Here is a 26111-nt window from a genome sequence, read left to right as displayed (position 1 = left end):
CCCATTTGCAATAACATGGATAGACCTTGAGGGTATTATGTTAAGTGAAATAATCCAGACAGAGAAAGACAAACACTGAACGATTTCACTCATATGTGGAAGATAAAACACTCATGGACAAAGAGAACAAGTTAGTGGTTTCCAGAGGGAAGAGGGTTTGGGATGTGGGCATAAGGTTTAAGGGGCACATGTATATGGTGACTGACAAATAATAATGTACATCTGAAATTTCACAATGTTATAAATGATTATGACCTCAATAAAATTTCAAAAACTCAAAGTGGATTGAAGATTTGAATGTAAGATCTGAAACCATAAAACTTTTAGAAGAAAACATAGGCAGTACACTCTTTGACATTGGTCTTAGAAGCATCTTTTTGAATACCATCACTTACCAAGCAAAGGAAACAAAAGAAAAATTAAACAAATGGGATTTCTTCCAACTAAAAGTTTCTGCACAGCAAAGGGAACCATCAACAAAATGAAGAGACAACCCAAAAATTGGGAGAAGATATTTGCAAATCATTTATCTAATAAGAGGTCAATATCTAAAACATGTAAATAACTCATACAACTCAACAACAAAAAAACTAGTGACCTGAATAAAAAACGGGCAAACGGTCTGAACAGACATTTCCCAAAGAAGATATACAGATGGCCAACAGGCACATGCAAAGATGTTCAATGTAACTAATTTTTAGGGAAATGCAAATCAAAACTGCAATGAGATATCACCTCATGCCTGTCAGAATGGCAGTGATTAACAAGACAAGAAATAGCAAGTGTTGGAGAGGATGTGAGGAAAAGTGAACCCTCATACACTGCTGGTAGGAAGGTAAACTTGTGCAGCCATTATAAAAAACAGTATGGAGATTCCTCAGAAAATTAAGAATAGAACTACCATAGGATCCAACTATTCCACTTCTGGATATTTATCCAAAGAACAAGAAAATGTAAGTCAAAACTATGGTCATTGCAACATTATTCACAATAGCCAAGATTTGGAAACAACCTAAGTGCCCATCAGTGGATGGATGCATAAAGAATATTTAGTGTATATATGCAATGGAATACTACTCAGTCATTAAAAAAGATGAAATATTGCCATTTGCAACAACATAGATGAACCTTGAGGGTATTATTCTAGGCAAAATAAGTCAGAGGAAGAAAGTGAAATGCCATATTATTTCACTCATTAGTGGAAGATAACAACAAACAAACTCATAGATACAGAGATTAGATTGGTGGTTACCAGAGGTGAAGAGGGGAGGGAGGAGGGTGAAAGGGTTAAGACAGCACATGTGTATGGTGACAGATGGTAATTAGTCTTTGGGTGGTGAGCACGATATAGTCTACAAAAAAATAAAAATATAATGACATACACCTGAAATTTATATGATGTTATAAACCAATGTTACCTCCATAAAAATAAATAATAAATAAAGTGAGACCCACAAAATATGTATACATATAATGATGTACGCCTGAAATTTATATAATGTTATAAAGCAATGGTACCTCAATAAAAAATTTTAAATAAATAAGTGTAAAGACATATAATGATTAAAAGTAAAGAAAGAGAGAAAGATATACCATGATAAAGAGTACTAAATATTGTCAAAAGAAAGCAGGAAACTGTATTAATTACAGAGTAGATTCAGGGCTGGGAAATTTACTGGGGTTAGAGAGGAGCATTATATAATGATAAAAGGGTCATTCTCCAAGAATACATAACAATCCTTTATGTGTATGTGCCTCACAACAGAAAGTCAAAATACACAACACAAAAATTGGAAGAACTGCAAGGAGAAAGACATGAATCTGCTATAATTGTTGGAGACTTCAATACTCCTCTATCAGAAATGGACAGACCCGTAGGCAGAAAATCAGTAAGGACATCATTGAACTCAACAGCACCACCAATCAACTGTGTATATTTGATATACACAGACTACTTCATTGAACAACAGCAGAATAACATTCTTCCCAAGTTTATATAGAATATTCACCAAGATAGACCACATTCTGGGCCGTAAAACACACTTTAACACCTTTAAAAGAATGGAAATCATATAATGCCTGCTCTCAGACAACAATGGAAGTCAGCTAAAAATCAGTAACAGAAAAAATGGCTAGAATATCCCAAAATACTTGGAGATTAAACAACACACTTCCTAGTAACATATAGACCAAAGAATAAATCTTAAAGATATCTAAAAATATTTTGAACTAAATGAAAATTAAAATACAGTGTATCAAAATTTATAGGATGCAACAAAACCAGAACTTAAAGGGAAATTTATAGGATTGATTGCATATAATAGAAAAGAAGAAAGATCTGAAATCAATGATCTAAGTTTCCCACCTTAGGAAACCAGAAAAATAAGAATAAATCAAAAGTAAGCAGGAAAAAAGAAATAAAACATTTGGAACAGAAATCAATAAAATCAAAAATTAATAGAGAAAAAAACAACAAGATCAAAAGGTGGTTCTTTGAAAATGTTACTAAAATCAATAAGACTCTAGACAAGTTAACAGTGGGCACAGCCTCCTGGCCTAGTGATTAAGTTTGATGCACCCCACTTCAGTGGTCCAGGTTCAGTTCCCAGGCATGGACCTTCACCACTTGTTGGTGGCCATGCTGTGGCTGCGACCCATAAACAAAGTAGAGGAAGATTGGCATAGTGTTAGCTTAGAGAAAATCTTCCTCAAGAGAAAAAGAGAAAGATTGGCAACAGATGTTAGCTCAGGGCAAAATCTTCCTTAGGGAAAAAAAAATTAACGAAGAAAAAGAAAGAAGACACAAATTACTGCTATCAGAAATGAAAGCAAAAACCTCACTACAGATCTCATGGACATGAAAAGGATCATAAAGGAATATTATGAACATTCTATGCCCACAAATTCTATAACCTAGATGAAATAGACCAATTCCTTGAAAGATACAGTTTGCTAAAACTCATGCAAGAAGAAACTGACATTCTGAATAGGCATATAGCTATTAAAGAAATTGAATCAATAATTAATACCCTTCCAAAACAGAAAGCCCAGGCCCAGATGGGTTTGCTGGTGAATTTTACCAAACACTTAAGGAGAAAATTATACCAACTCACTACAATTACTTCCAGAAGATAGAAGCACAAGGAATAGTTCTTCAATCTATGAAGCCAGCATTACTCTAATCTCAAAACCAGACAAACACATTACTAAAAAAAGAAAACTAAGGACCAATATCTCAAATAAGCAGAGATGCAAAAATCCACAACAAATATTAGTATATCAAATTCAACAATAAATAAAAAGAATTGTACACCATGACCAAGTGGGATTTATCCCAGGTGTGCAAGGCCTGTTGAACATTCAAAAATCAATTAATGTAATCCATCACATCAAACACTAAAGACAAATTACATAATTATATGAATTGATGCTGAAAAAGTATTTGAATAAATCCAGAAAATATTCATGATAAAAACTCTTGGTAGGGCCGGCCTGGTGGCACAGCAGTTAAGTTCGCACATTCTGCTTCAGCAGCCCAGGGTTCACCAGTTCACATCCTGGGTGCAGACATGGCACCACTTGTGAAACCATGCTGTGGTAGGCATCCCACATATAAAGTAGAGGAAAATGGGCATGGATGTTAGCTCAGGGCCAGTCTTCCTCAGCAAAAAGAGGAGGATTGGTGGCAGATGTTAGCTCAGGGCTAATCTTCCTCAAAAAAAAATGTTAAAAAAAATTCTTGGTAAACTAGGAATAGAGGGGAACTTCCTCAACTTGACAAACAACATGTACAAAAATGCTGCTACAGACACCATACTTAATGGTGAGAAACTTGAAGCTTTCCCACTAAGATCAAGAACAAGGTAAGGATATCCCTTCTCACCATTCCTTTTTGACATCATAGTGAAAGTCCTAGCTAATGTAATAAGAAAAGAAAAGGAAATAAAAGGTATAAAGACTGGGAAGGAGGAAATAAAACTGTTTTTGTTTGTATATGACATGATTTTCCATATAGAAAATTGAAAGAATTGACAAAACAGCTCCTGGAACTAATAAGAAATCATAGCAAGAGTGCAGGATACAAGGTTAGTATATAAAAGTCAATCACTTTCCTGTATACTAGAAATGAACAAGTGGAATTTGAAATAAAAACACAATACTATTTACATTAGCACCAAAAACTGAAGTATAAAGGTAACAAAATATGTATAAGATCTATATGAGGAAAACTACAAAATTCTGATGGAAAACTTAAAAAGAATAAATGGAGAGATATTTTATGTTCATGGATAGGAAGATTCAATATTGTCAAGTTGTCAATTCTTCTCAAATTGATGTATAGATTCAACACAATCCCAAGCTATTTTGTGGATATCAACAAACTGATTCTAAAGTTTATATGGAGAAACAAAAGATCCAGAATAGCTGACTCAATGTCAAAAAATAAGAACAAAGTTGGAGGACTGAGACTTCCCAACCACAGGACTTACTATAAAGCTACAGTAATCAAGACATGGTGGTATTGGTGAAAAAATAGACAGATCGATGGATCAGAATAGAAAGCCCAAAAATAAACACACATAAAGATAGACAACTGATCTCTGACAAAGAAGCAAAGGTAATACAATGAAACAAAGATATTCGCTTCAACAAAAGGTGCTAAAACAACAAAGCATCCATGTGTAAAAAAAAAAAAAAAAAAAGCATCAAGAAACAGACCTTACATGCTTGACAAAAATTAACTCAAGTTGATCACAGACATAAATGTAAAACACAAAACTATAAAACCCGGAGAAGACAACATGGAAGAAAACCTAAATGACCTTGGGTATTGTGATAACTTTTTGTATACTACACCAAAGGCATTATCCATGAAAGAACGAATTAATAAGTTGGACTTGATTAAAATTAAAAACATTTTTGTGACAGACGTAGTCAAGAGAACTAGAAGACAAGCCAGGGGCCTGGAGAAAATATTTGCAAAAAGCGCATCAGAGAATTTTTATCCAAAATATACAAAGAACTCCTAAAATTCAACAGTAAGAAAATGAACAACCTAATCAAAAAATGGGAGAAATATCTGAACAGACACTTTACCAAAAAATATAGGCAGATGGCAAATAAGTAGAAGAAAAGATACTCAACATCATGCTGTCATCAGGGAAATTCAAATTAAAACAACTGTGAGATGCCACTACACACCTATTAGAGTGGCCAAAATCTGGAACACTGCACCACCAAATGCTGGTGAGGATTTAGAGTAACAGGGACTCATTCACTGCTGGTGGGAACTGCAAAATGGTCCAGCTACGTTGGAAGACAGTTTTCTGGTTTCTTACAAAACTAAGTATACTCTTACCACACAATCCAGCAATTGTACTCTTTGGTATTTATATAAATTAATTGAAAACTTGTGTACACATAAAAACCTGAACACAGATTATGTAGCTTTATATTGCTTTTTTGGCAATATAATTGCCAAAACTTTGAAACATCCAAGATGTCCTTCAGTAGGTAAATAGTAAATAAACTGTGGTATATCCAGATAGTGAATATTATTCAGCACTAAAAATAAATGAACTATGAAGGCATGGAAAGACACAGAAGAACCTTGAATGCATATTACTAAGTGAAAGAAGCCAATCGGAAAAGGCTTCATACTGTATGATTCCAACTATCTGACATTCTGGAAATGCAAATCTGTGGAGACAGTAAAAGATCAGTGATGCCAGAGGTTAGAGGACAGGGAGAGGTAGATAGAGCACAGAGGACTTTCAGGTCACTGAATCTGTTCTTTATGGTACTATGACGGTGGATACGTGTCACTATATACTTGTCCAAACCTGTATAATGTACAACACCAAGAGAGACTCACAATGTAAACTATGGACTTGGGTGATAATGACGTGTTGATGTAGATTCATTGATTGAAGCAAATGTACCATGGTGGTGTGAGACATTCATAATGGGGGAGGTTATGCAAGTAGGAGGTATGTGGGAATTCTATGTACTTTCCACTCAATCTTGCTCTGAACCTGAAAGTCTATAAAAATAAAGTCGATTTTAGAAAAAAACACAAGATGTGATACCCCTGTAAACCACTAGTCTTGAATAATAGATAAAGAATTCAACAAAAATTAACTCAAAATGGATTGAAGACGTGAATGTAAGACCTGGAACCATTAAACTTCTAGAAGAAAACATAGGTAGTACACTCTTTGACATTGGTCTTAGCAGAGTGTTTTCAAGTACCATGTCTAACCAGGCAAGGGAAACATTAGAAAAAACAAACAAATGGGGATAGCATCAAACCAAAAAGCTTCTGCACAGCAAAGGAAACCATCAACAAAATGAAACAACAACCTAACAATTTGGAGAAGATATTTACAAACCATATATCTCATAAGGGGTTAATATCCAAAATATACAAAGAACTCATATATCTCAACAAAGAAAAAACTAACAACCCAAATAAAAAATGGGCAAAAGATCTGAACAGACATTTCTCCAAAGAAGATATATAGATGGGCAACAGGCACAGGAAAAGATGTTCAGCTCACTAATTATCAGGGAAACGTAAATCAAAACGACAATGAGCTATCACTTCATGCCTGTCAGAGTGGCTATAATTAATAAGACAGGAAATAACAAGTATTGGAGAGGATGTGGAGAAAAGAACTCTCATACACTGCTGGTGGGAGGGCAAACTGGTGCAGCCACTATGGAAAACAGCATGGAGATTCCTCTAAAAATTCATAGAACTACCATATGATCCAGCTATTCCACTGTTAGATATCTATCCAAAGAACATGAAAACACAAATGTGTGAAGATATATGCACTCCTATGTTCATTGCAGCCAAGACTTGGAAGTAACCTAGGTGCCCATCAAAGGACAATTGGATAAAGAAGACGTGGTATAAACCAATGTTACAATAAAAAAAACTTATTAAAAAATTCAAAAAATCCTCTCTGCAAAGAGCAATTATAAAACTTGACAAAATTGTCAATAACAATAATTTCAGCCCTCTAATAAATGACAAAAAAATGATAAACTGAGAAGTGATTATTCGTGAAAAATGCTGAACTGCAGCTAAGAACAATTCAATCTGTGGCATTCTTGCCAGGGGCTACTAACAATCCCCCAATCTCGAATTCTATCATTGTGATAGTTCAACCAGTGTAGAGCAGGCAATGAAAACCAGTTGCTGTGCTGTCGCTATCAGAAGGACTCACATAATTTGGAGCATTTTTGGTCAAAGCAGTGTGGTATTTGATGGCAAAGAAATAGAATGGACCAGCAGCTCTGCTAGCCTCAGCAGAGACCAGAGCATGCCCAAACCACCTACACATCCCTGACTAAAGATAGAACTCATCATTAGTCCATGTGCAGAAGAGACACAGAAGGTGACGATACCTGGCAGAAAGTAAACACCAGAGAAGTATCAAAAATGATCTGAATTTTGAAAGCATGACCCAGCCCACACACAGATCCATCAGCAAACACCTCACTGGCTCAAGGTGTTTGTCAAGGTGTGCACAACCTTAGACAGCTCGTGGCTGAATACTAAGCATGCAGAAAAAGGAGTGACTCCTGAGAAGCTATGAATAAAAATAAAAGCAAGAAAAAACCTTGAGCAGAGACATCTATGGCCACACATTGCTGATAGAATTCACAGATTTAGTCCAGGAAAGTTACTAAACAAACAAAACAATAATAACAACAACAACTCTCAGGAAGGAAAAATAAGAATCCAGAGTTGCTACAATATATCATCTAAAATGTCAGGTGTTCAATAAGTTACAAGACATGAAAAGAAATAAAGTGTGACTTATACTCAGGTAGAAAAGAACAGTCAATAGAAACTGTCTTTAAGTATCCCCAGATATTATATTTAGCAAATAAAGATTTCAAAGCAGCTATTTTAAGTATGATTAAAGAACTAAAGGTGGCCTCCTCCACCTTATCCCTCTAACCCACTCCACATCACCAGTGTCTCCCTGGAAGAAGCTTGTACACATGTCAGTGCCCTAGCTTTAGTGGCTGCTTCCTGAGGGATGGGTGCCCAGATCACTTGGCTCTATAGCCAACAGGGCTTGCATTCACCAATCCCACAGAACAAAAGCAAACAAAGAAACAGTTCTTACCCAGTTATCCTCCCAGGGTCCAGAGCAGAGGGGGCAAAGAGAAACACCCATCCTAGTATTTCCCTGAAGGAGTCCATATACTTTAAAAGCCACTGCCCAAGGGTCAAGCTTCTAATTTAGCATGTATCTAGGGGCTGGCTGACATCCTCTCTAGAGACCAGAGAAGCCTGTGGACACCTCCCCTGCCCTCCTCCTCTAGCCCACTCCAAGTTGCTAGTATCTCCCTAGAAGAAGCTTGCCCATGCATCTGGTGCCCTTGCTTTTGTGGCTGTCACCAAGGGTGGGCCCCTGGATCACCTGGCTCTGACAGCCAATGCGGTTTGTATTCATGAGTCCCACAGAACTATAGCAAACATAGATGTAGTTCTTAATAGTGGCAGGAGCGACACCCCCATTGCAGCTCTACAACCACAGAAGGCACAGGCAAAAATGCCCATCTCCCAGTTTATCCCTGGAAGGGGCCTACCTACCTACTTTCTCCCCTGCTGACTGAGGGTCCAGCTTCCGATCAGCCTGCATCTAGGTGCTGACTGTGATCCTCCCTGTGGGACACGGATGGGTTTTTGCACACTCTCAACTACTGAGAGGCACCAAGAACAAAGAAAGTACTTGGACAATCACAAAAGTTTGAGAGACAACCAAGAGCTCAGGCTGATTGACGGGGTTCATCTCCTATGTGAGACCACCCTCAAGATTTGGAGAGGTGGCTGTTTTACCTAATGTGCAGAAACTAACAAAGACAGTCAAAGAAAATGAAGAAACAAAGGGCTGTGTTCCAAACAAAGGAGTAAGATAAAACTCCGGAAACAGACTTTAATGAAACAGAGATAAGTGACTAACCTGATAGAGGGTTTAAAATAATGGTTATAAAGATGTTCACCAAGGTCAGAAGAACAATGCATGAACAAAGCAAGAATTTCAATGAAGAGATAGAAAATATAAAAAAGTGCCAAACAGAACTCACAGACCTGAAGAATGCAATAATTCAATTTAAAAACTCAACACAGGTGTTTAACAGCAGACTAGAGCAAGTAGAAGAATCAACAAACTCAAAGACAGAACAGTGAAGTTCATCAAATCAGAGAAAAATTTTAAAAAATTAATGAAAAAGAGTGAAGATAGTTAAAGACATTATGAGACACCATCAAGTGGACCAATATACACATTACAGGGGTCCCAGCAGGAGAAGAGAGAGAGAGAGAGAGAGAGAAAGGGGCAGAAAGCTTATTCAAAGAAATAATGGTTGAAAACTTCACTAACTTGGGGAAAGAAACAGACTTCCAGATTTAGGAAGCCTGAAAAGTTCCCAACAAGATGGGTCCAAAGAGACTAACTCCAAGACCTATTATACTTGAACTGTAACAAGTTAAAGGCAAGAAAGAATCTCAAATGCAGCAAGAGTAAGTAACTTAATACATACGAGGGCACCACCAATAAGACTATCAGCAGATTTTTGAGCAGAAACTTTGCAGCACAGAAGAAACTGGCAAGATATATTAAAATTACTGAAAGAAAAATACCACCAACCAAGAATTCTGTACCCAGCAAAGTTGTCCTCCAGAATTGAAGGAACAATAAAGACTTTTCCAGACAAGCAAAAGCTGAAGGATTTCATTACCACTAGACCAACCTTACAAGAAACGTTAAAGAGAGTTCTTCAAACTGAAATTAAAAGATGCTAATTAGTAACAGGAAAACATATCAAAGTACAAAACTCATTGGTACAGGTCAGTATATAGTTAAACTCAGCATACTCTAATGTTGTAATGGTGGTGGGTAAGTCATTTATAACCCCAGTATGAAGGTTAAAAGATAAAAGTAATAAAAATAACTATAAGTACAAAAAAAGAACTAAAAGAAACCACGTTTAAAGAATTAAATGAAAATAAGATGATAATAATTAAACAAAGAGAAACACAATAAAGAAATACAAATTATAAAAATGGAACCAAATAGAAATTCTGGAATTGAAAACTACAATGACTGAAAGGAAAAATTGATTAGAGGGGTTTAATGACACATTTGAAATGGCAGAAGAAAGAAGTGGTAAACTTTAAAATGGAATAATAGAAATTATGCAATCTGAAGAACAGAGAAGAGAGTTTGAAGAAAAATGACCTGTGAGACACCTGTTAAGCACACCAATATACGTGGAGAGTCTCAGAAAAAAAGGAGAAAGCAAGAAGAAAAAGTACTTGTAGAAATAATTGCTGAAAACTTACTAAATTTGATGGATAACATTAAGCTGCAGATTCAATGTTTACCTCTAGTAAAATAAAAACCAACAGATCCACTCTTAGACACATCATAGCCAAACTTTGAAAACACAAAGGGAAACTCTTGAAAGTGGTGAGAGAAAAACTGCTCTTCAGAGACAAGGGGACCGCTATAAAATTAACCGCTGACTCCCGATAGGAAGCAATGGAGGAAAGGCTGTGGACTGACAAACTGGAAGAACTGAAAGAAAAAAAAACTGTCACCAAAGATTCCATGTGTAGCAAATCTATTCTTCAAGAGTAGAGGCAAAATAAAGATATTCCCAGATAAGCAAAGACTGAGAGAATTTGCTGCTAGCAGTCCTACTTACAAGAATTACTGAAGGAAGCCTTTTGAACTGAAAGAAGTGCTTGATTCTTAGATTTGAAAATGCTGAATTGACTTGTTAAACGGTGTGTGTGTGTGTGTGTGTGTGTGTGTGTGTGTGTGCGTGCCTGCGCCTGGTTGTGAGTGTCTCTGGGTACAATATTCCAAAAGCTTTTGTGCAATTTAACCTTTGATTTCAGAAGCAAAACTGCTAGAAACTTATGAAAAATATACTTTGAAGGTTTCATTATTTCAATTTTTTAATACTTATTTAGCTTTGTAAATTTTGAATAATTTTTAATTTAATTTTTTAAGTCCCTCTAGCTGAGGATAGAGATTAATTGAAATGAAAACTTTTTTAAATGTTTAAAACTTGACACAACTGATTAAGTATAAAAGAAATCTAAGTTCTATGTCTGAGTTGATGCAAGGCAAAAACATTATGTGGGAAAGTTGAAGTTGCAGAGAGAGGGCATCATGAGAGTAAAAATCCCTGGGAATTGACCAAAATCCCAGGGACAACTCCAGATTTTTAGAAGCTATGAAATTGATAGAGTTCAAGCAGAAATCTCAAAGGAACCGGGTATTATTTGAGTTCCAGGTGGAGTGAATAGAAAATTCACTACGGCCTATCTCTAACAGGGTGAGAGGGTGCTATTGCATGGCTCGGAGAAAGGTGGAGGGATCTGAAGGGCTGGATGCTTGGGGAGGGACTGTGGTCCAGCTTCCTCTCTTATTGCCCCGTCTCCGCCCTCAAGAGCCCTTTGTGACCAGAGCACAGCCCTGTGATGTGGGCCTGGGGCTCTAGTCCCCAAGCCACTCCCAGTGCTCAGTTGCCTGATGGCAGCAGTGTGATTCAGACAATGCAGAATCCCCTCTTTTCTCTGAAAAGCATTATTGATACCTGGCTGAGCTCCAGTTCCACTTCCTGGGTGATTGATACCATCCTCGTCATCCTGTGTGGACTGGGGTTTTTCGTGTTACTTGCCTACCTGCAGAGTGATCCATCCTTACCACCAGCGAGGAAACATGGAAGCATCAGGAAGGTAAGGAAGCCTTGGCCCAGACCCAACAGAATATGATTCTCTCTTCTTTTTTATTTTTATTTCCACTTTTATGATCAATAGGAGAGACTCCTGGGATGGGAAAGAATAGAACATCTGTTCTCAGGAAAGAAGAGAACATCATCCTTCCAGGGACAAGCCAGGCTGGGCAGGGGTCAGAGTGGGGACTAGGGTTTCCATCCAAAGACCTCAGACCAGGAGTTCAGGTGTGCTACAGGGCTCCAGGGCAAAGTCCCAAACTCAGTGACCAATGGCCGAGGACTGGATACTAAGAGTCCAATCTCTGTGGGAGGACAGACCCCTGAGCACCGGTTCACCAGCTGCCTTCCCACGGCAGGTGTCTCAGGCTGATCTGAGCCCCTGAGAGACTGAGCAGGGGCTGGAGTGGGGCTCCGGCCTCGGGAAGCAGAGTCTTACCTGATGAAGCTCAGATATGTACCCGTAGGTCGGTGAATGTGAGTTTCTTTAGCAGAGGAACAGTGACGGAAGAAATCCATGGTGGGTCTCACATAGAAATACCTTCTCTGTGTTCTTCAAAGAAGGGAAACAGAATATTTCTACCCACTTTAAAAATGAGTAAAAGGAAAGGAAAAACGCAGTGCTCCATCAGTTAAGAGTAGAAAGTCACTTTGTTCATGAACACTGAGCGTCTGCGGCTTGTCTAGAGAGAGGAGAGTGAGAACTGGGTCCCAGCCCCTCGTCTTTTCTCGTGCCTCAGCGTCAAGTGGAGCCGAGGGGGAGGAGCAGCAGGACTAGGAAGAAAAGTGGGGCTTTGAGAGGTAAGCGTCTGCCACTCAGCCCTGCGCCCCGAGAGCCAGCCTCCATCTCTCCTGTCCCTGAGGGCCTAGCTCCATGGTCTCCGAGGAAGACGGTGGTAGGAGTTTCCCGTTTCTCTCAGGAAACAGAGCCCTCGAGGAGGCTCCTGGGAAGGAGATCAGAACCCAGATACTTCCCAGATTCTGTGCTAGGAATGAAGCCACGAGGGGTCTAGAAATGGGTGGTGCCCAGCAGGGACCTGTGGGCTGTAGTGGACCAATAGTGGCTGGATTGGGAGTGGGACCTCCAGGTCCGAGCACGGACAAGCTGTTTAACTGGGCTCAGATTCCTCCATGAGGTGACCCCTATCCTTTCTCCCCCACTGGGCGGTGGTGAGGGCCGTATGGGGCAATGGATGTGGAAGCACTTTCTAAATGACAAAGTGCTCCTGAGCACGAGCCTGGCCGTCCCCATCAGGGATCACACGGCCTTGGACACTGATCTTGGGCTCCAGAGTCTCACCTCCCCACGATCTCCCTAAAGGGCCTTTGCAGTCAGCCCCCTGTGAGACCCCAGGGCCCCGCTTCACCACCCTGACCCAGTCTCCTGAATTCTAGCTTGCAGAGACTGCCTGAAAGAGCTAGAGGAGGCTCGGGGCCTCATTTTACTGGTGCAAAGGTAAGGAATCTTCCCCTTCTCTCCGGGGTCGTCCTTCCTTCCAGAGCCTATGATATGACCCCGCGGTGCCAGCGGCCTGGGGCTGACCTGGGAGGGGGAGCCCTGGGGACGGGGTGTGGCTGAAGCCCTGGGGTGAGGGACAGCAGGAGCATTGTGAGGTCAGTGTGGGGGCTGTGGAGGGCCATGGGCCACAGGTGCCCACCCCCACCCAACGTGCCTGGCCCTCCTTGGCCCGTCTGGTCCTGGCTGCAGCTTGTGCCTCCTGTTTCCTGCAGCCACCTGGACAGACTCCATGACAAGGGTGGCTTTCCTCAGCTCTCACGTCAAGACGCCCCTGGCAAGGTGGGCAAAGCAGCGTCTGCTGGAGCCCACCAGCCACGTGGGGAGCAGATGGAAGATGCTGCTCCTGCCATGTCCCTGTCCGCTTCCCCGGCTCCTCTGACCAAGCGCCCTCTACCTCTGGCCTGCACCCTGTCAGCAGAACCTCAGGAAGACCAGTCTGACTTGCCAAGAATCCCACTGGGCACCGTCGCCAAGAGCTCACCTCCAGGTAACTCCGGTTTGGCATCTCACATCTCAGGCCTTGTCCACACAAGTTGTCCCATTTTGTTCCTCTCCCAGTGGTGGGAGGTTATCCAGGCCTTGCTCTTCCCCACCTCATCACAGCCCGAGTGCCAGCAAGAGCGCCTGTCCCACCACCTGCTGGAGGACTGACTCTGGGGAGCCCTCACCGACAGGCAGGTAGACGCCGGGAGCCCCTCATTTGTCAACTCTGATGTCCAGAAGATGCTGAACATACAGATCACCAAAAGAGTCGAACTGGTTATTTGGAATAAGAAAGAAAACGATGGGGCATTTGCGAAACACATGAGCTCAGACTTCCACCTGACCTCTTCAGGGAATATGTGGAAACCACCGGGCACCGAGCAGGACACCACAAGCCCCCACCCCTTCTGGACCATGAAAGACAAACCAGAACAGCTGCCCAGTCCTCGGCAGCTGTCCTATCCCAAGGTCTTGGGGGACCATTTACAGCAGAAATGCAGCCAGCTCTACTGGGGTCTCCCCTCTCTGCACAGTGAGTCTCTGGTGGCTACCGTCTTGGTCTCTAGGAGGTCTTCTCAACTACAGGCTTCCTCTGTTTCATTCAATGGCATCTCTCATTGCTTTCCAGTTCCAATCCGGCCTAAGATATCTTCAAGGCTTTCCCAGGCCCCACCCTTGCCCTGCCCTGTGTTCCAACCCCAACCTTTGACTCCAAACTTGCCCCAATTCCAGCCCCCACCTCTGATTCACATCCAGAGCCAGAACCATCTCCCATCCTCTCTCCCAATCCAACCACCTTCTTCTCCACCCCAGATGCGGACCTGTGGGGTATCTTTCCCTGCATTCCAGAATGAGGCACAATCTTTCATCCCAACTAAAATACATCTGGAATTTTCCCTGTTGCAGAAGCAACTGGAAAGGGAGAGGGCTTTACCCTCTGTGGTAAAATGATCTGAAGAAGTCTTTTGCCAACTCATTCCCAATCTTCCCCAACGCAGTGGGGCCTCCCACACTCCCAAGTCAGTTTCCACCCTTCCTGGGGACTTTATCAGCTCTAATCTCCAAAAGCAACATCTTAAAAGAGGCTCATCAAAGATCAACACCACGGTGTCCTGCCCCAAGGGATCCAAGTGTCTCTGGAACTGATGCGGCTTCAGGAAGAATTCCTAGTGGCTTATCAGGCACAGGACAAGCAGGCGCCCTCACGGCCCTCTGCATTTGCAGACAAAGGCAGCAAGGACACAGAGAAAATGGGGTCTAGGCGCCCTAGAAAGTCCCATGGGAAGGGTCAAGTAAAGTTACAACTAGGGAAGGACTTTAGCAAGGGTCTGGGGCAATGTCTGAGGAGGATTCCGGAAGATCTCTCCAGGGGCTCAGCCAGCTTCCCAGTGAAACATCTAGAAAAAGTCTTGGAAGTCCATTTGGGCAGGAAGTCGATACAGATCAAGGAGGGTTTGATCCCTGTGAGTGTGCATCGATCCTGGCTTGCTGCCAGCTATGCATTTCCCAAGTCCCACACTCACACGAAAACCGGAAATCCAGCATCCTGGAAGGGTCAGGAACCCCGTGTGAACACCTCCTGTGGGCATTCCGTCCTCAGTCCACACACTCGACAGGTTCTGGAAGCACATATTACAAAGCTTCGAGTGCTCCATAAGTGGGGTCTACCCCTCAAGGTCCTCAAGCCCATAAAACTCCTTAAGTTGAAAAAGGTTCAACCCTCGCCCCTTCCACGGTCGGCCTTCCCTCCGTCAGCTGCCTGTGCATCTGGGGCCCACTCAAAAGCTAGCTTCACCACGTTCTCGGGAAAATCTCTTCAGCCCCATCCAAGAGAGAAATTGATGGAAGAGTCAGTTCCCACCCTGGCGAGTCCCCTCTCTGCCCCGTCCCCTGTGCATGAAGAAATCCAGGAGGCCCTGGGTGGGACCCCACCTGGTGATGGGCCCTCAGAGGCCCCTCTTACTGGACAGGAGGGCAGGCCGCCTCCTCAGTCTCTCACATACAGCTCTGTGGGCAGAAACCGGCACAGCGAGCCTGTGATGGGGGCCGAGAAAGGCAGGCTGGGGCCGAGTCCAAGTTCAGCAGTGGCCAGGGGGGAGCCAAGGGAGGGGAGCGGGCGCCAGGCCTCATGAGGCCCCTGCCGTAGTGCAACAATATTGGAGCTCAGCTTAGCGTCCCAATCTTCAAGAGTTGAAGAGGCCAGGGAGGCAGTGGAGGCCGAGGAGGCCCCTGCTTGGGAAGCCACCTTGGAACCCAGTGTGCTGGCCAACTCCCAGACTACTTATGTGGATCTGAGGAGATCAGGGCATCCAGCGTCCACTAAAAGCCCCTCACTACCAACAGAGTCTGTTTGTCCTTGATATTATTTTTATTAGCATAACACTTTCTTTTTCCTTTATAAGCATACGGATAATATAAAATACTTGCTGGTTAAAGCTTTGTATTCAAATTCTGAGCAAACTTTATTTTGCCTCAATTTCTCTGCCAGGATCTGTCCAACAGATGTTGCAATCATCTGCGCTTCACCGGCCCCGCCGTCTTTAACAGAGCTTGTGACTGGTCCAGGGCTCTGGGCAGTGGCTGACGCAGGCTTGCCCTTTAGAGGGAGATCTTCTAGTCTTTTGTCTTTTTGACTGGGGTCAAGATGCTGCAGAAAGTGCTGCATCTCTTTTCTGAAGTGGCTGGAGTGTCCCTTCTCCAGCAGGAGCTGGAGGCATTTGCTCCCAGTGGTGTCTCCTGTTCCCCTGACTCGGGAGGGGCGGCTCATCTCACTGGCTTGGGAAGCCCTCAGTCCTGCAAACCTTTCTTCAGACTCTCCTGGTTTGGGCCTCCTGTAGTCAGCCCTCTCATCAGTTGGAGTAAATATCTTGCTCTGGCTCTTACATGGGTCCTTAACTTTTCGTATCCTGGGCTACTGCTGCCCCTGGCTGCTCTGTCCACTCCATATGAGGTCACATGGCACCTGAGGAGCTCATGTGTCACCAATCTTGTGTTCCCTCTGGGAACTGGACAGTGACCTGTGTGCACCCAAGAAGTCTGCAGCAAGGAGCACATTGGTGGCACGTTCTTTGAGGAGCATGCCAGTGGCATAGTCTTGAAGGAGGACGTCAGTATGAGAGTCTTGAAGGAGCATGCCTGCGGCATGCCTTGAGGCTAGTTCTCTGACTCCACCTTCCCTTGGAGCTCAACTTTCTAATGACCTTCGTTTTAAGGCCTGGCTCCTTTGGATCTTGGGCTTTATATTATTTTTATTAACATAAATTGAGGCTTCACCACGGACTCTGTGCCTCGGGAAAAAATCAGCATCAAGACGTTGTATACAGTTTGCTCAGAATTTGAATACAAAGCTTTAATCAGCAAGTATTTTACCAGGGCTACATTATCCGTATGCTTATAAAGGAAAAAGAAAGTGTTACACTAATAAAAATAATATAAACATGGTAATCCAAATAACCAATGGCATGTTCTTGAAAACTGAATCTTCTTTCAAAACTATCAGGTAGTACTTTATTCAAGTTTCTGATTCATGGTCTTTCCCATCATCCCATGTTTGTTAATGCATCTGTAAAGGTAGTCCCTTGCCCCAATATAATTTCTCCTTTTTCATGGCTGATCTCTGAGAGTAAGTTGCAAGATTTTCACACCTTCCCTGAGACTCTTCCTGACATCCAGCCTCACCTTCACAGATTTATCTGGACCCCCTACCCCCCACCCTGTGTTAGTGATCACAGAGTATGTGAAATAATGACTGACCTACTGCAAAAGATTACTGGGTGGCACAGACAGTATTCAGTAGATGGAACAATGCAGACTCATTTCAAACCATTGTCTAGATTCAAAGAGATTGATTTTAGCATCAAAATTCAGTTAGTCTTCTGTCTTGACTAGTTCTTCACACATCATCCTTCATTCTGGTGTGTGCTGACAACTAAAGATGCCGCTTTCACCAATGATTTGACTATTGATTGACACTTTTCTCCTGGATGTCTTACATCTTTGCCCGCTCCATGGTACCATAAGGCAGGAAGGGTATTTCTGGTCTTCCCGTGATTCCGTGGCTAATGAGTGCTATTCAGCCTGCTGGCTATGGCTCTTTTTCAGTAAAGACAGAGTATTTGCTGGGGCTGCTGTAACAAAGTACCACAGGCTGGGTGGCTTAAGCAACAGAAATCACTTGTGTCCCAGTTCCGGAGGCTGTAAGTCTGGGATCAAGGTGTCGGCTGGGTTCACTCGTCTTGGGATCTGTGAGGGCCTCTCTCCTAGCTCCTGGTGGCTTTCTGGCTATCTTCGGCGTTCCTTGGCTTGTCGATGCATCACTCTGATCTCTGCCATCATCTTCACGTGGCATTCTCCCTGTGTGTGAGTCCTTGTCCAAATTTCCCTTTTTTATAAGGGCACAGAGTGAATTAGGGCCAGCCTAATGACCTTATCTTAACTTGATCATCTGCAAAGATCCTGCTTCCAAATAAGGTCACATTCCCAGATACTGGATTAGGATTTCAGCATCTTTTTGGGGAGGACACAATTCGACCCATAACAAGCAGTTTATTGATCTAACGTTTAATTTTGTCATATGTTAGAAGGCCGTTTCGTGCTGTGTCCTAGTCACTATATCCATTGACTTTGTCAATAAGACTCTGTTTTTGTCTTCCATTTTTCCTTCTTTTTTAAAAATTCTCATCAATGACTTTGCTCAGAAACTATTCTCCATTTTAATCTACCTTATCTGCTAGACAATCTGCTCCTTTTGATGCATAATTTTCTTGCTTCTTTTTATGACATTTCATTTTCATAAACTGTTGATGTCTCCACATCAGATGTTGCCTCTTGTCCTTGGTGATTTTGTTTTCATCTCATTGACTCTCAGCCATTATTTGAGCTTGGTAATGTTCTAAACACAGAAAGGTACTATAAATGGAGAAAAATTGGCAAGACTTTGTGTTAAGCAGAGGGGCCCCATCAGAGCTGTCGAGTGCCTGCCTCACTGATAGATACCTCAGTTTCCTTGGTTAAACAGCAACCGTTTCAAAGTCACCAGTAAGGTTAATGTACAAACACATATGACATTCAGCTCCTGTGATATTTCCCCAGGAAACATTTGACCGGCTATTCTCTGCCCTCCACCCTCAGCCATCCCGGTCCATTCCCAGCACAGGGGGCTGACCTCCGTGGACCTTCACCTGGGCTCCACGACCTCTGGTCACCATGCAGCTTCAGCCAGTGGGAAGTGCTGTTGGGAAGAGGAGGCAGGAGTGGAGGGAGCCCAGGGCACTTACTCCCTGTCCTCTTTTGCCTTTCTTGGATGCGGGCCTGGCAGTGGCCGGATTCTTTTTTGGCCACAGCTACAGTTGGGCAGTGGTTCTTCCACAGCAAGCTCTTGTTGAGCCCCAGTATCACATTCCCTCCCTGGCCCCCTCGGACCTAGAGGTGGAGCCGTCTTCCTGCTGTTGCTGGTCCCCGAGGCCCACATCCCTCAGCAGTCCCCATAATCCTGCCTGCCCCCTCCCTGCAAGCAGTCCCTCATTAAAGGCTCTTCAGCGACCTCTTGTGGACATCATCCGTTTCCAGACTGATGAGATATTGATGAAGATTTGAATACTGTCCTCTTCCTTTTTCTATGAAACTTAGAAAGGCAACAGGTAACAGCCGCTGAGAAAATGCTGGTCTTTCTGACATGTGCCATTTTACCCTTTTCTAGAACTTTTAAGTTTAATCATGAACTTTTGTCAGCATAGAGTGAAATGAGTATGGCTTGGGCTCAACATCTTTCCTACACCCCCAATTCAACTACATTTAGGGTAATATTTCCATGTTAGAACAATTTTTATCAATTAATAATAACGCCTCAAGGATTCACTTTTTTGAGAGATTGATGCCATTTCCTCTGACTTTGCAAGAAAAGGAAATTACTATTCTTTGAAGTGCCATCCAACACCAGTGGTAATTACATCCCTGGAGGCGGTCTTTTGCAGAATTGTACATTATGTGCAAGTGTACAAAAAGTACAAATGAATATGCCCTTATCTGTTGTTATTTATCATTGATGTATTCAGATGGTTCTGGACAATTCAGTCCTCTGTCATTAGCAACCCAAAAAAAATGTCAAAAGAGCCCAGTCTTCTGCTAATTGAAGGAGTTTCTGAACAGTGAATACAGCATTGGTCACTGCCATGCCTCGGCTATGTTACTGTAGACCTCATGGTCTATTTTGGATCTGGTTCACTTCAAGAAAATTAAAAGAGATTATGTTTGGATGCTTTAAGGAAAATGCTGCAGTATGAAATAAAGAAGGCAGTGCAGGCACACAGTGATGCTCAATCAATGGTAATTGCTTCTATAGCCAGGAATATTGCCCCACCCACCACCAGATCCCTCCAGCCCAATGCTCTACCTACAGCTTCCCTGGTGATCTCAGATCATTCCCATCCCCACTTCTCAGGCCTGGAGGTTCCATGGATCTCTGGTGTTTCATTCCCACAGGGTCCTCCACTCCTCCATCAGCTGTCAGACGTCTTCTGAAGATCCCAAAGGGGCATCAGGGAAGAGAGCGTGAGGAGCCTGACATGGGCGCACTCACCACTGGCTCCTGACCACATTGGTGTACTCTGTCTACCTGGCGGTTCCGAAATGCCTGTCTGAGGGCAGCAAGGGTCCACATCCACAGAGAAAATGAGAACAAGAAGGATGATGTCATTGGTTTCTCACAAAACCAAATTTCTTCAATTAAAAAGGCCTGTCCTTAATTCTGAGATGATGCCCTCCTTTAATTTTGCATTTTTCACTTTCTTTAAGAACTCAAAGTCATAAAGACAGTTTAATATGCTATATTTTTGCCCTTATTTTAAATATTTTTATGTCTTTATTTGGCCACCCTCCAAAAAAAAGCATCAAAACTTAGTTTTTGGAGCACCAAGGGTTTTGTTCATTTACTGGCCCAATAAACAGAAAGCTTGAGATTGTTCCTTGAGGCACCCTTGGACCTAGGACTGGCAGTAGTTGATTGGGGGGGGTGAGGCAGAGAGTGTTAGAACTTATCTCTGTGCATTAAATCGAGGAGGCATCATTGGCCTTCGTCAGCATTAGCAGGCAGAGCGGCCGTGGGCCCCTCCTGTGGCCCTTGGCAGACCAGTTCCATGTGGCTCCTGAGGGTCCCGAGGGAAGGGAACATCCCCAACACAAGAGGGGCTGGCAGTGGGGTTTCCTCCGATCCCCCTTCAGCATGTGGTGACAAGTCTAGGGTGCCCCTCCATGTGGACTTACAGATGACATTATCTGGCTATAACCAAAGGGCCCTCACAGAGTCGACAAGGGGCTTAAGGTTCTTGTGGAGATGCGCCTATTGAACAGGCCAACAACGCAAGCGTGGGGTAGGGGCAGAGGGCATGGACGCCTGCTCCTGTACAAGCACTTCAAGTCAATCAACGACAAACAAAGACCAGCAAAAAATTAAACATGGCAGAGAAGACCTCTGAATATAGATTTACGAACATTCCAGGAACAATGCACTGTGGCCTGAGGGCCTATTGTACTGAGGTTCACAGCCAGAGGGGTTAGCAACAGATGCTTTCTATCTGTAGCTAATACTCAGCATTTCCTTTTGTATATTGTTCCTTGGTTTACATAATATATACATAAATTACTATACATGTGAGGGTTTCATTTGTTTCTGACAAGATGAGCAATCATCCGCAGGTTTGGAGATCCCTTCTGGAGAGTAAGACCCACAGACCTACTGACTCTGGTTCGGGAAAAGCCTCTCCCCACCTAAAAGCTGTGTCGCCCTCAGCCCACCAGGACATTATAGTTCAGGGCCCACCACAGCCTGTGGAAGCATCTGAATTTATGCACACTGGGAACCCTCTCCTTCCCACTTGCCTTTCCTGTGGGCATATAGACTTCTCTGCACACTGGGGCCGGGAGCACTTGAGTCCATCACAGACAGAGGCTGAATTCTCAGGTCCACAGAGGATCCATCTCACCTGGTGGGGTTTCACTTGCACCATCAGTGACAGTAATTCACTGACAGTGAACTGAAGGAATAATGAGGGATCACTTTTACTAAATAGCCAGACACTGTCCTGAGCATTTCACATGAATCAAGTGAATTACCATGTCCCCAGGACACAGGTGTGGAAACTATTGGAGAAGCTGGGTGAGTGACTTACCCTGAGCCGCCCAGCTTGGGGGCCACAGGAGTCAGCCCCATATGACCCCTGGCTCCAGACCTTCTCTTGATGGTCGGGCCCTGGGGGAGCGCAAAAAGGCCTCAGGGATCCTGTAAGCACACCCTCCAGCTTCTCTCACTGCCTATGAGTATTCCCCCAGCAGACCCCTCAGATGTCAAACACAGTTCAGCCTGCTTTGTTCATACACAGCATGGCCTGATGTGGCCCTGGGGGTTGTGGGGAGCTGTCATCCACTGGGTTGTCAGGGCCTTCCTGCAGGAGCTGTCCAGATGCTGACTGGGTAGGGCAGATTGTTGCCAGTCCCCAAGTGTCTGCCAAGATAATTGCAAGTTCTCTGTGGAATTCTGAGCCTGTTTTTATGGGGAGCACTTCAGCGTGAAGCTGAAAGAGGCTCAATTTTCTATCCAGCGAAACCAGAAATCTCTGGTTGTATTTGTCAAACATATGAATAAGCAAAGAGAAATAGGAGACTGCATTCAGGAGCTGAGGTGTTGAAGAGCACTCTTTCATCAACTGATTGTCAATGCCATCAATAAGAAAACCCCCACGTGCAATGAGAACTGTGTCACACGGTCGCTCTAGGTGCCTTCAGTGATGGGAAGGTTGCTGGGAGGGACTCCTGTTCTACTAGGGAGAAAGTTGAAGTGTCCCTTCTCGGAAATAAAAAAGAAACCTTCAACAGACCTGAAATCTGTGGCTCCACTAAAAAATAGGGGGCAAGACGCAGAGCAAACATTTCTCAAGTGTGTTTTGTAAAACTCGCAATCAGTCAAGTTCAGTTTCTGTGGGAGTGATCCAGTTGTTACATTGTTGACTTTACACAGCTGTCAGTTTGGGGTGACGTGTTCTCCTCCCCTGGTTGGCTCTGATGGCCTCTGAAGCTGTTTTCAGTGGGTGATCTCAGACTTCAGTTCAGTCATCTTCTGCTCCTTCTGCTCTCATCTTCTGCTCTTTGCTTTCACTTGCTTGCCTTTCAGATGAAAGTTGGAATGGATTTTTGATTTGCTAACAATATGTTATGTTTTAGACTGTTTAATACTTCTCAATATATCCTTTGAATAAACTTAAGAGGCAGACAGGGCTAGGAGCTCTGTAGAATTTATATTTGTAAATTGAAGAATTAAGGCAAAATTTATCCTGGGTTCATATATCATAGATTTATACATATTCTAGATAAAAGAATTATTTTCTCACAATTTATATCTGTGTTGTTCATTTTATTTTCTTTGTCAAGTTTCGCTTTAGCTAATGGTCTGTTTCTGTTAATAGAGAAAAAATGAGCAAATTAATTAGATTTTTAAAAGCAAGTAGTTTTATTGGCATTTAAAATAATAAGCACATAAAAGGAAATTAGAAAATGATTCTGTAATTCAAAAGGTTAGATTCTACGTGGCGATTACAGTACGTGAGGTCTGTAGCCAATTGTTAATGGGTCGTATAATACATTTTGACATTTAATGATAATAGATTTATTTTTACCTTTGACAGTCTAACCGAAGAGTATGTTTTCATTATTTAACTGATCTTTACAATTAGAAAACATGTCTTAGTAAATCTGAATGTGAGAGTTCAATTTGTTACAGAGAATTTGAGCATCTGATGGGTTGTTTGTAGCAAATACTAAGAATATCTTTTCCATTACATATGTAAAGGTAGTAATGAATTATTAGTGTTAAAGTAGAATAAAATGGAGACTAGATTTGGAAATCTACAAAGCAGACAAAAAACCATTTGAGCCACGTAAGCAAAACTAAATCCAGCTTATTTCACGAATATGAGTGCAACTTAACTTGGTTATTTCTTTCAAATGCCTCTGATAATCATAAAAGAAACTCAAGTCATTATCCTAAAAATGATATAAGGTAATCACTTTTAACCTTGTTGTTTGCAAACCCTCATTGTAATAACAATCGCTGTACAGGTTAAACAACTTCCTCATTTGCACTGTATAAGCTGTCCTGAACATAACACCTCTGAGCTCCATGTCAGTTTTGAATTTGAAATCTCCCAGTTTGCATGTGACTGTTCTTATATGCACAATAAAATCTTATTCAACACTTTTTTACTGATCTGGTTTTAATTTTCACTGGTTCTGGATTTTTGACTCTAGTAATTTTTTAGGGAATATTTTAGAAAAAAATATAGTAAGTTGGAGCCAAGAGTTGACGTCCATTGACATTTACAGGTAAATATTAATAAAATGGGATCAAAATATTTGCATTTTCATATTTTCATTTTATTCACGATCTTTTTGTAAGGTTGATGAGAGAAAGACATCAGAATTTACACTTTGGTCATACTCATTGTTACTACTACAGCTCAGTAAATTACAGAAATTTAATAAATATTACATTGATTAATGATGATAACAACATTGGTTAGGTTATCTTATTATCAGCTGCCAGATAGAAAACATTGTCTTTCATAAAATATTTTCAAAGTTTATTAAAGATGTGTCTAATTAGTTTTGTTTTTCCAGCCAAGTCAGTTTTTTTGTAAACATCAGGTAAGTTTTATTATAATCCTTTAAACTAGTGTTAGCCATTTCTGAGGCTTTTACTCTGCAACTTTGAATACGTAATAATTTTTTTACTTTTGACACAATCTTTTAGTTAAAATAGCTGGAATGAAGTAAATCTTTCTGGCAATTTTATAAGCATAGGTTTGCCTTAGTAGAATATAGATGAGTTATTAGACCAATTTGTTGAAATTGTTATAAAACTTTTTAAAATTGTGTTACGTTTTTCATATTAGAAAAGAGCATTGAGCTTTTTCATTCTCACATTGTGTTGAGGCCCTTCCTTGTAGAAGAGGAACGGCTTTAGGTAAATTACTGTTGAAAAGGATAGTTCCTGTTAGAGGAATTCCTACCGAGTTACACAGTGACCAGGAAACTCATTTCACTGGACAAATAATTAAATCTATTTGTAATATTTGGCCAATAATGCAGCATTTCCTCTGCGCTTACCATTCCCAATCCTTAGGGTTGGTGGAAAGAATTAACGGCACAATCAAAACCTAATTGGCAAAGCTTTCAGAAGCATTTACTCTCTCATGGCCAAAACCTCTTCTGCCACTGCTCCTTAATCTTAGATCTACACTTTTGGTAAACATCAGCTGTCTCCTTTTGAAATAATAATAGGACGGCCTGTGCAATTAGATGAGGAAATATGTGAACCAACTTTGCTTAAGAGATATATTACGTTGTTGTCAGGGTCTTATTGAGATGCTTAAAAGAAATGAAAGCTTGGTAGCTGATTCTTTTCACAGAGAGCTCCCAGAACTTAAGGATCATGGACTATAACCTGGAGAATTTATTTACCAGAAGAGGCATCAAATAAAAGACTCTGCAGCCTGTTGAAAAGGACCATACCAGGAGGAGAAGACAGCATCTGTTGTAGACAGCTGTCCCAAGACTCTGGACCACGCCTGTATTCCCAACCTTCTATGCCCTCATTTAAACCTTTGTTATGCTTAAACTGTGAGCCTATTTTATAATTGCTCCATTTAAGGTTTTGGAATACTATCATACTTAAAGAAAGCGATTGGTTTAGAACAGACCGGTCTTGAAGGCCAGGCATTTATCGAGTGGCTCCTAATGGAACTCAGTGGTTATGTGGAACAAATCTTCGGTCTTGGCTAGTGCCTGGATGGCTAAAACACTGCAACCTGAATTTCTTTTAAAAGCAGGGAGGGATTTTCACTGAGCTAACACCTGTTGCCAATCTCCTTCTTTTTAAGGCCAGATGGGCTCGTTCAGTGTTCCACTGGTATGGCCACCAAGCAGCTATATTTGCTCCTTCTTTGGGGCTAAAAGATGTCATTACAACATATGGAAGCCCAGACTAAATTTACTCAAGAAGCCCTCAATGATAGTCAAGCAGGAATAGCCTTATTAAATCCTGAAATGTCTCTAATGAAAAAGGCTATCCTTCAAATAGAATGGCTTTAGATATTCTTACGGCATCCTTACAGCATCCCAAGGTGACACATGTGCAGTTATTCAGACTGAATGCTGTACTTTTTATACATGATGAATCTTCCAATGCATCATCTCGGCTAAGGCATTAAAAAAACAAAACAAAACAAAACAAAACAAAAAACAAGTGAATGCCTTAAAGAACCCTACACCCAGATTGATTTGTTTGGTT

At 42.0% G+C, this 26111-nt stretch overlaps 1 protein-coding gene across 2 annotated transcripts; it reads left to right on the top strand.

Moving 5' to 3' along the window:
• The first annotated feature begins 11554 nt into the window (after positions 1 to 11554).
• Positions 11555 to 20599, top strand: LOC102150921 (spermatogenesis-associated protein 31E1). 2 transcript variants are annotated; one of them, XM_005605995.4, is made up of 5 exons: positions 11555 to 11776; positions 12513 to 12573; positions 13168 to 13228; positions 13504 to 13778; positions 20255 to 20599. In XM_005605995.4, exons 1-5 carry the CDS (start codon positions 11594 to 11596, stop codon positions 20362 to 20364), a joined length of 690 nt encoding a protein of 229 aa, XP_005606052.1. In that variant the 5' UTR covers positions 11555 to 11593; the 3' UTR covers positions 20365 to 20599. The 2 variants fall into 2 exon arrangements, with proteins under 2 accessions (XP_005606052.1, XP_014591749.1); XM_014736263.3 differs by lacking the exon at positions 20255 to 20599 and having other exon boundaries at positions 11569 to 11776; positions 13504 to 14085.
• The last annotated feature ends 5512 nt before the right edge of the window (positions 20600 to 26111 follow it).

This window comes from Equus caballus, chromosome 25 (genome assembly GCF_041296265.1).
Source record: "Equus caballus isolate H_3958 breed thoroughbred chromosome 25, TB-T2T, whole genome shotgun sequence".
Lineage (NCBI taxonomy): Eukaryota > Metazoa > Chordata > Mammalia > Perissodactyla > Equidae > Equus > Equus caballus.
The sequence above is the reverse complement of the archived record's forward strand: the minus strand, read 5'-3'. Positions and strand labels throughout refer to the sequence as shown.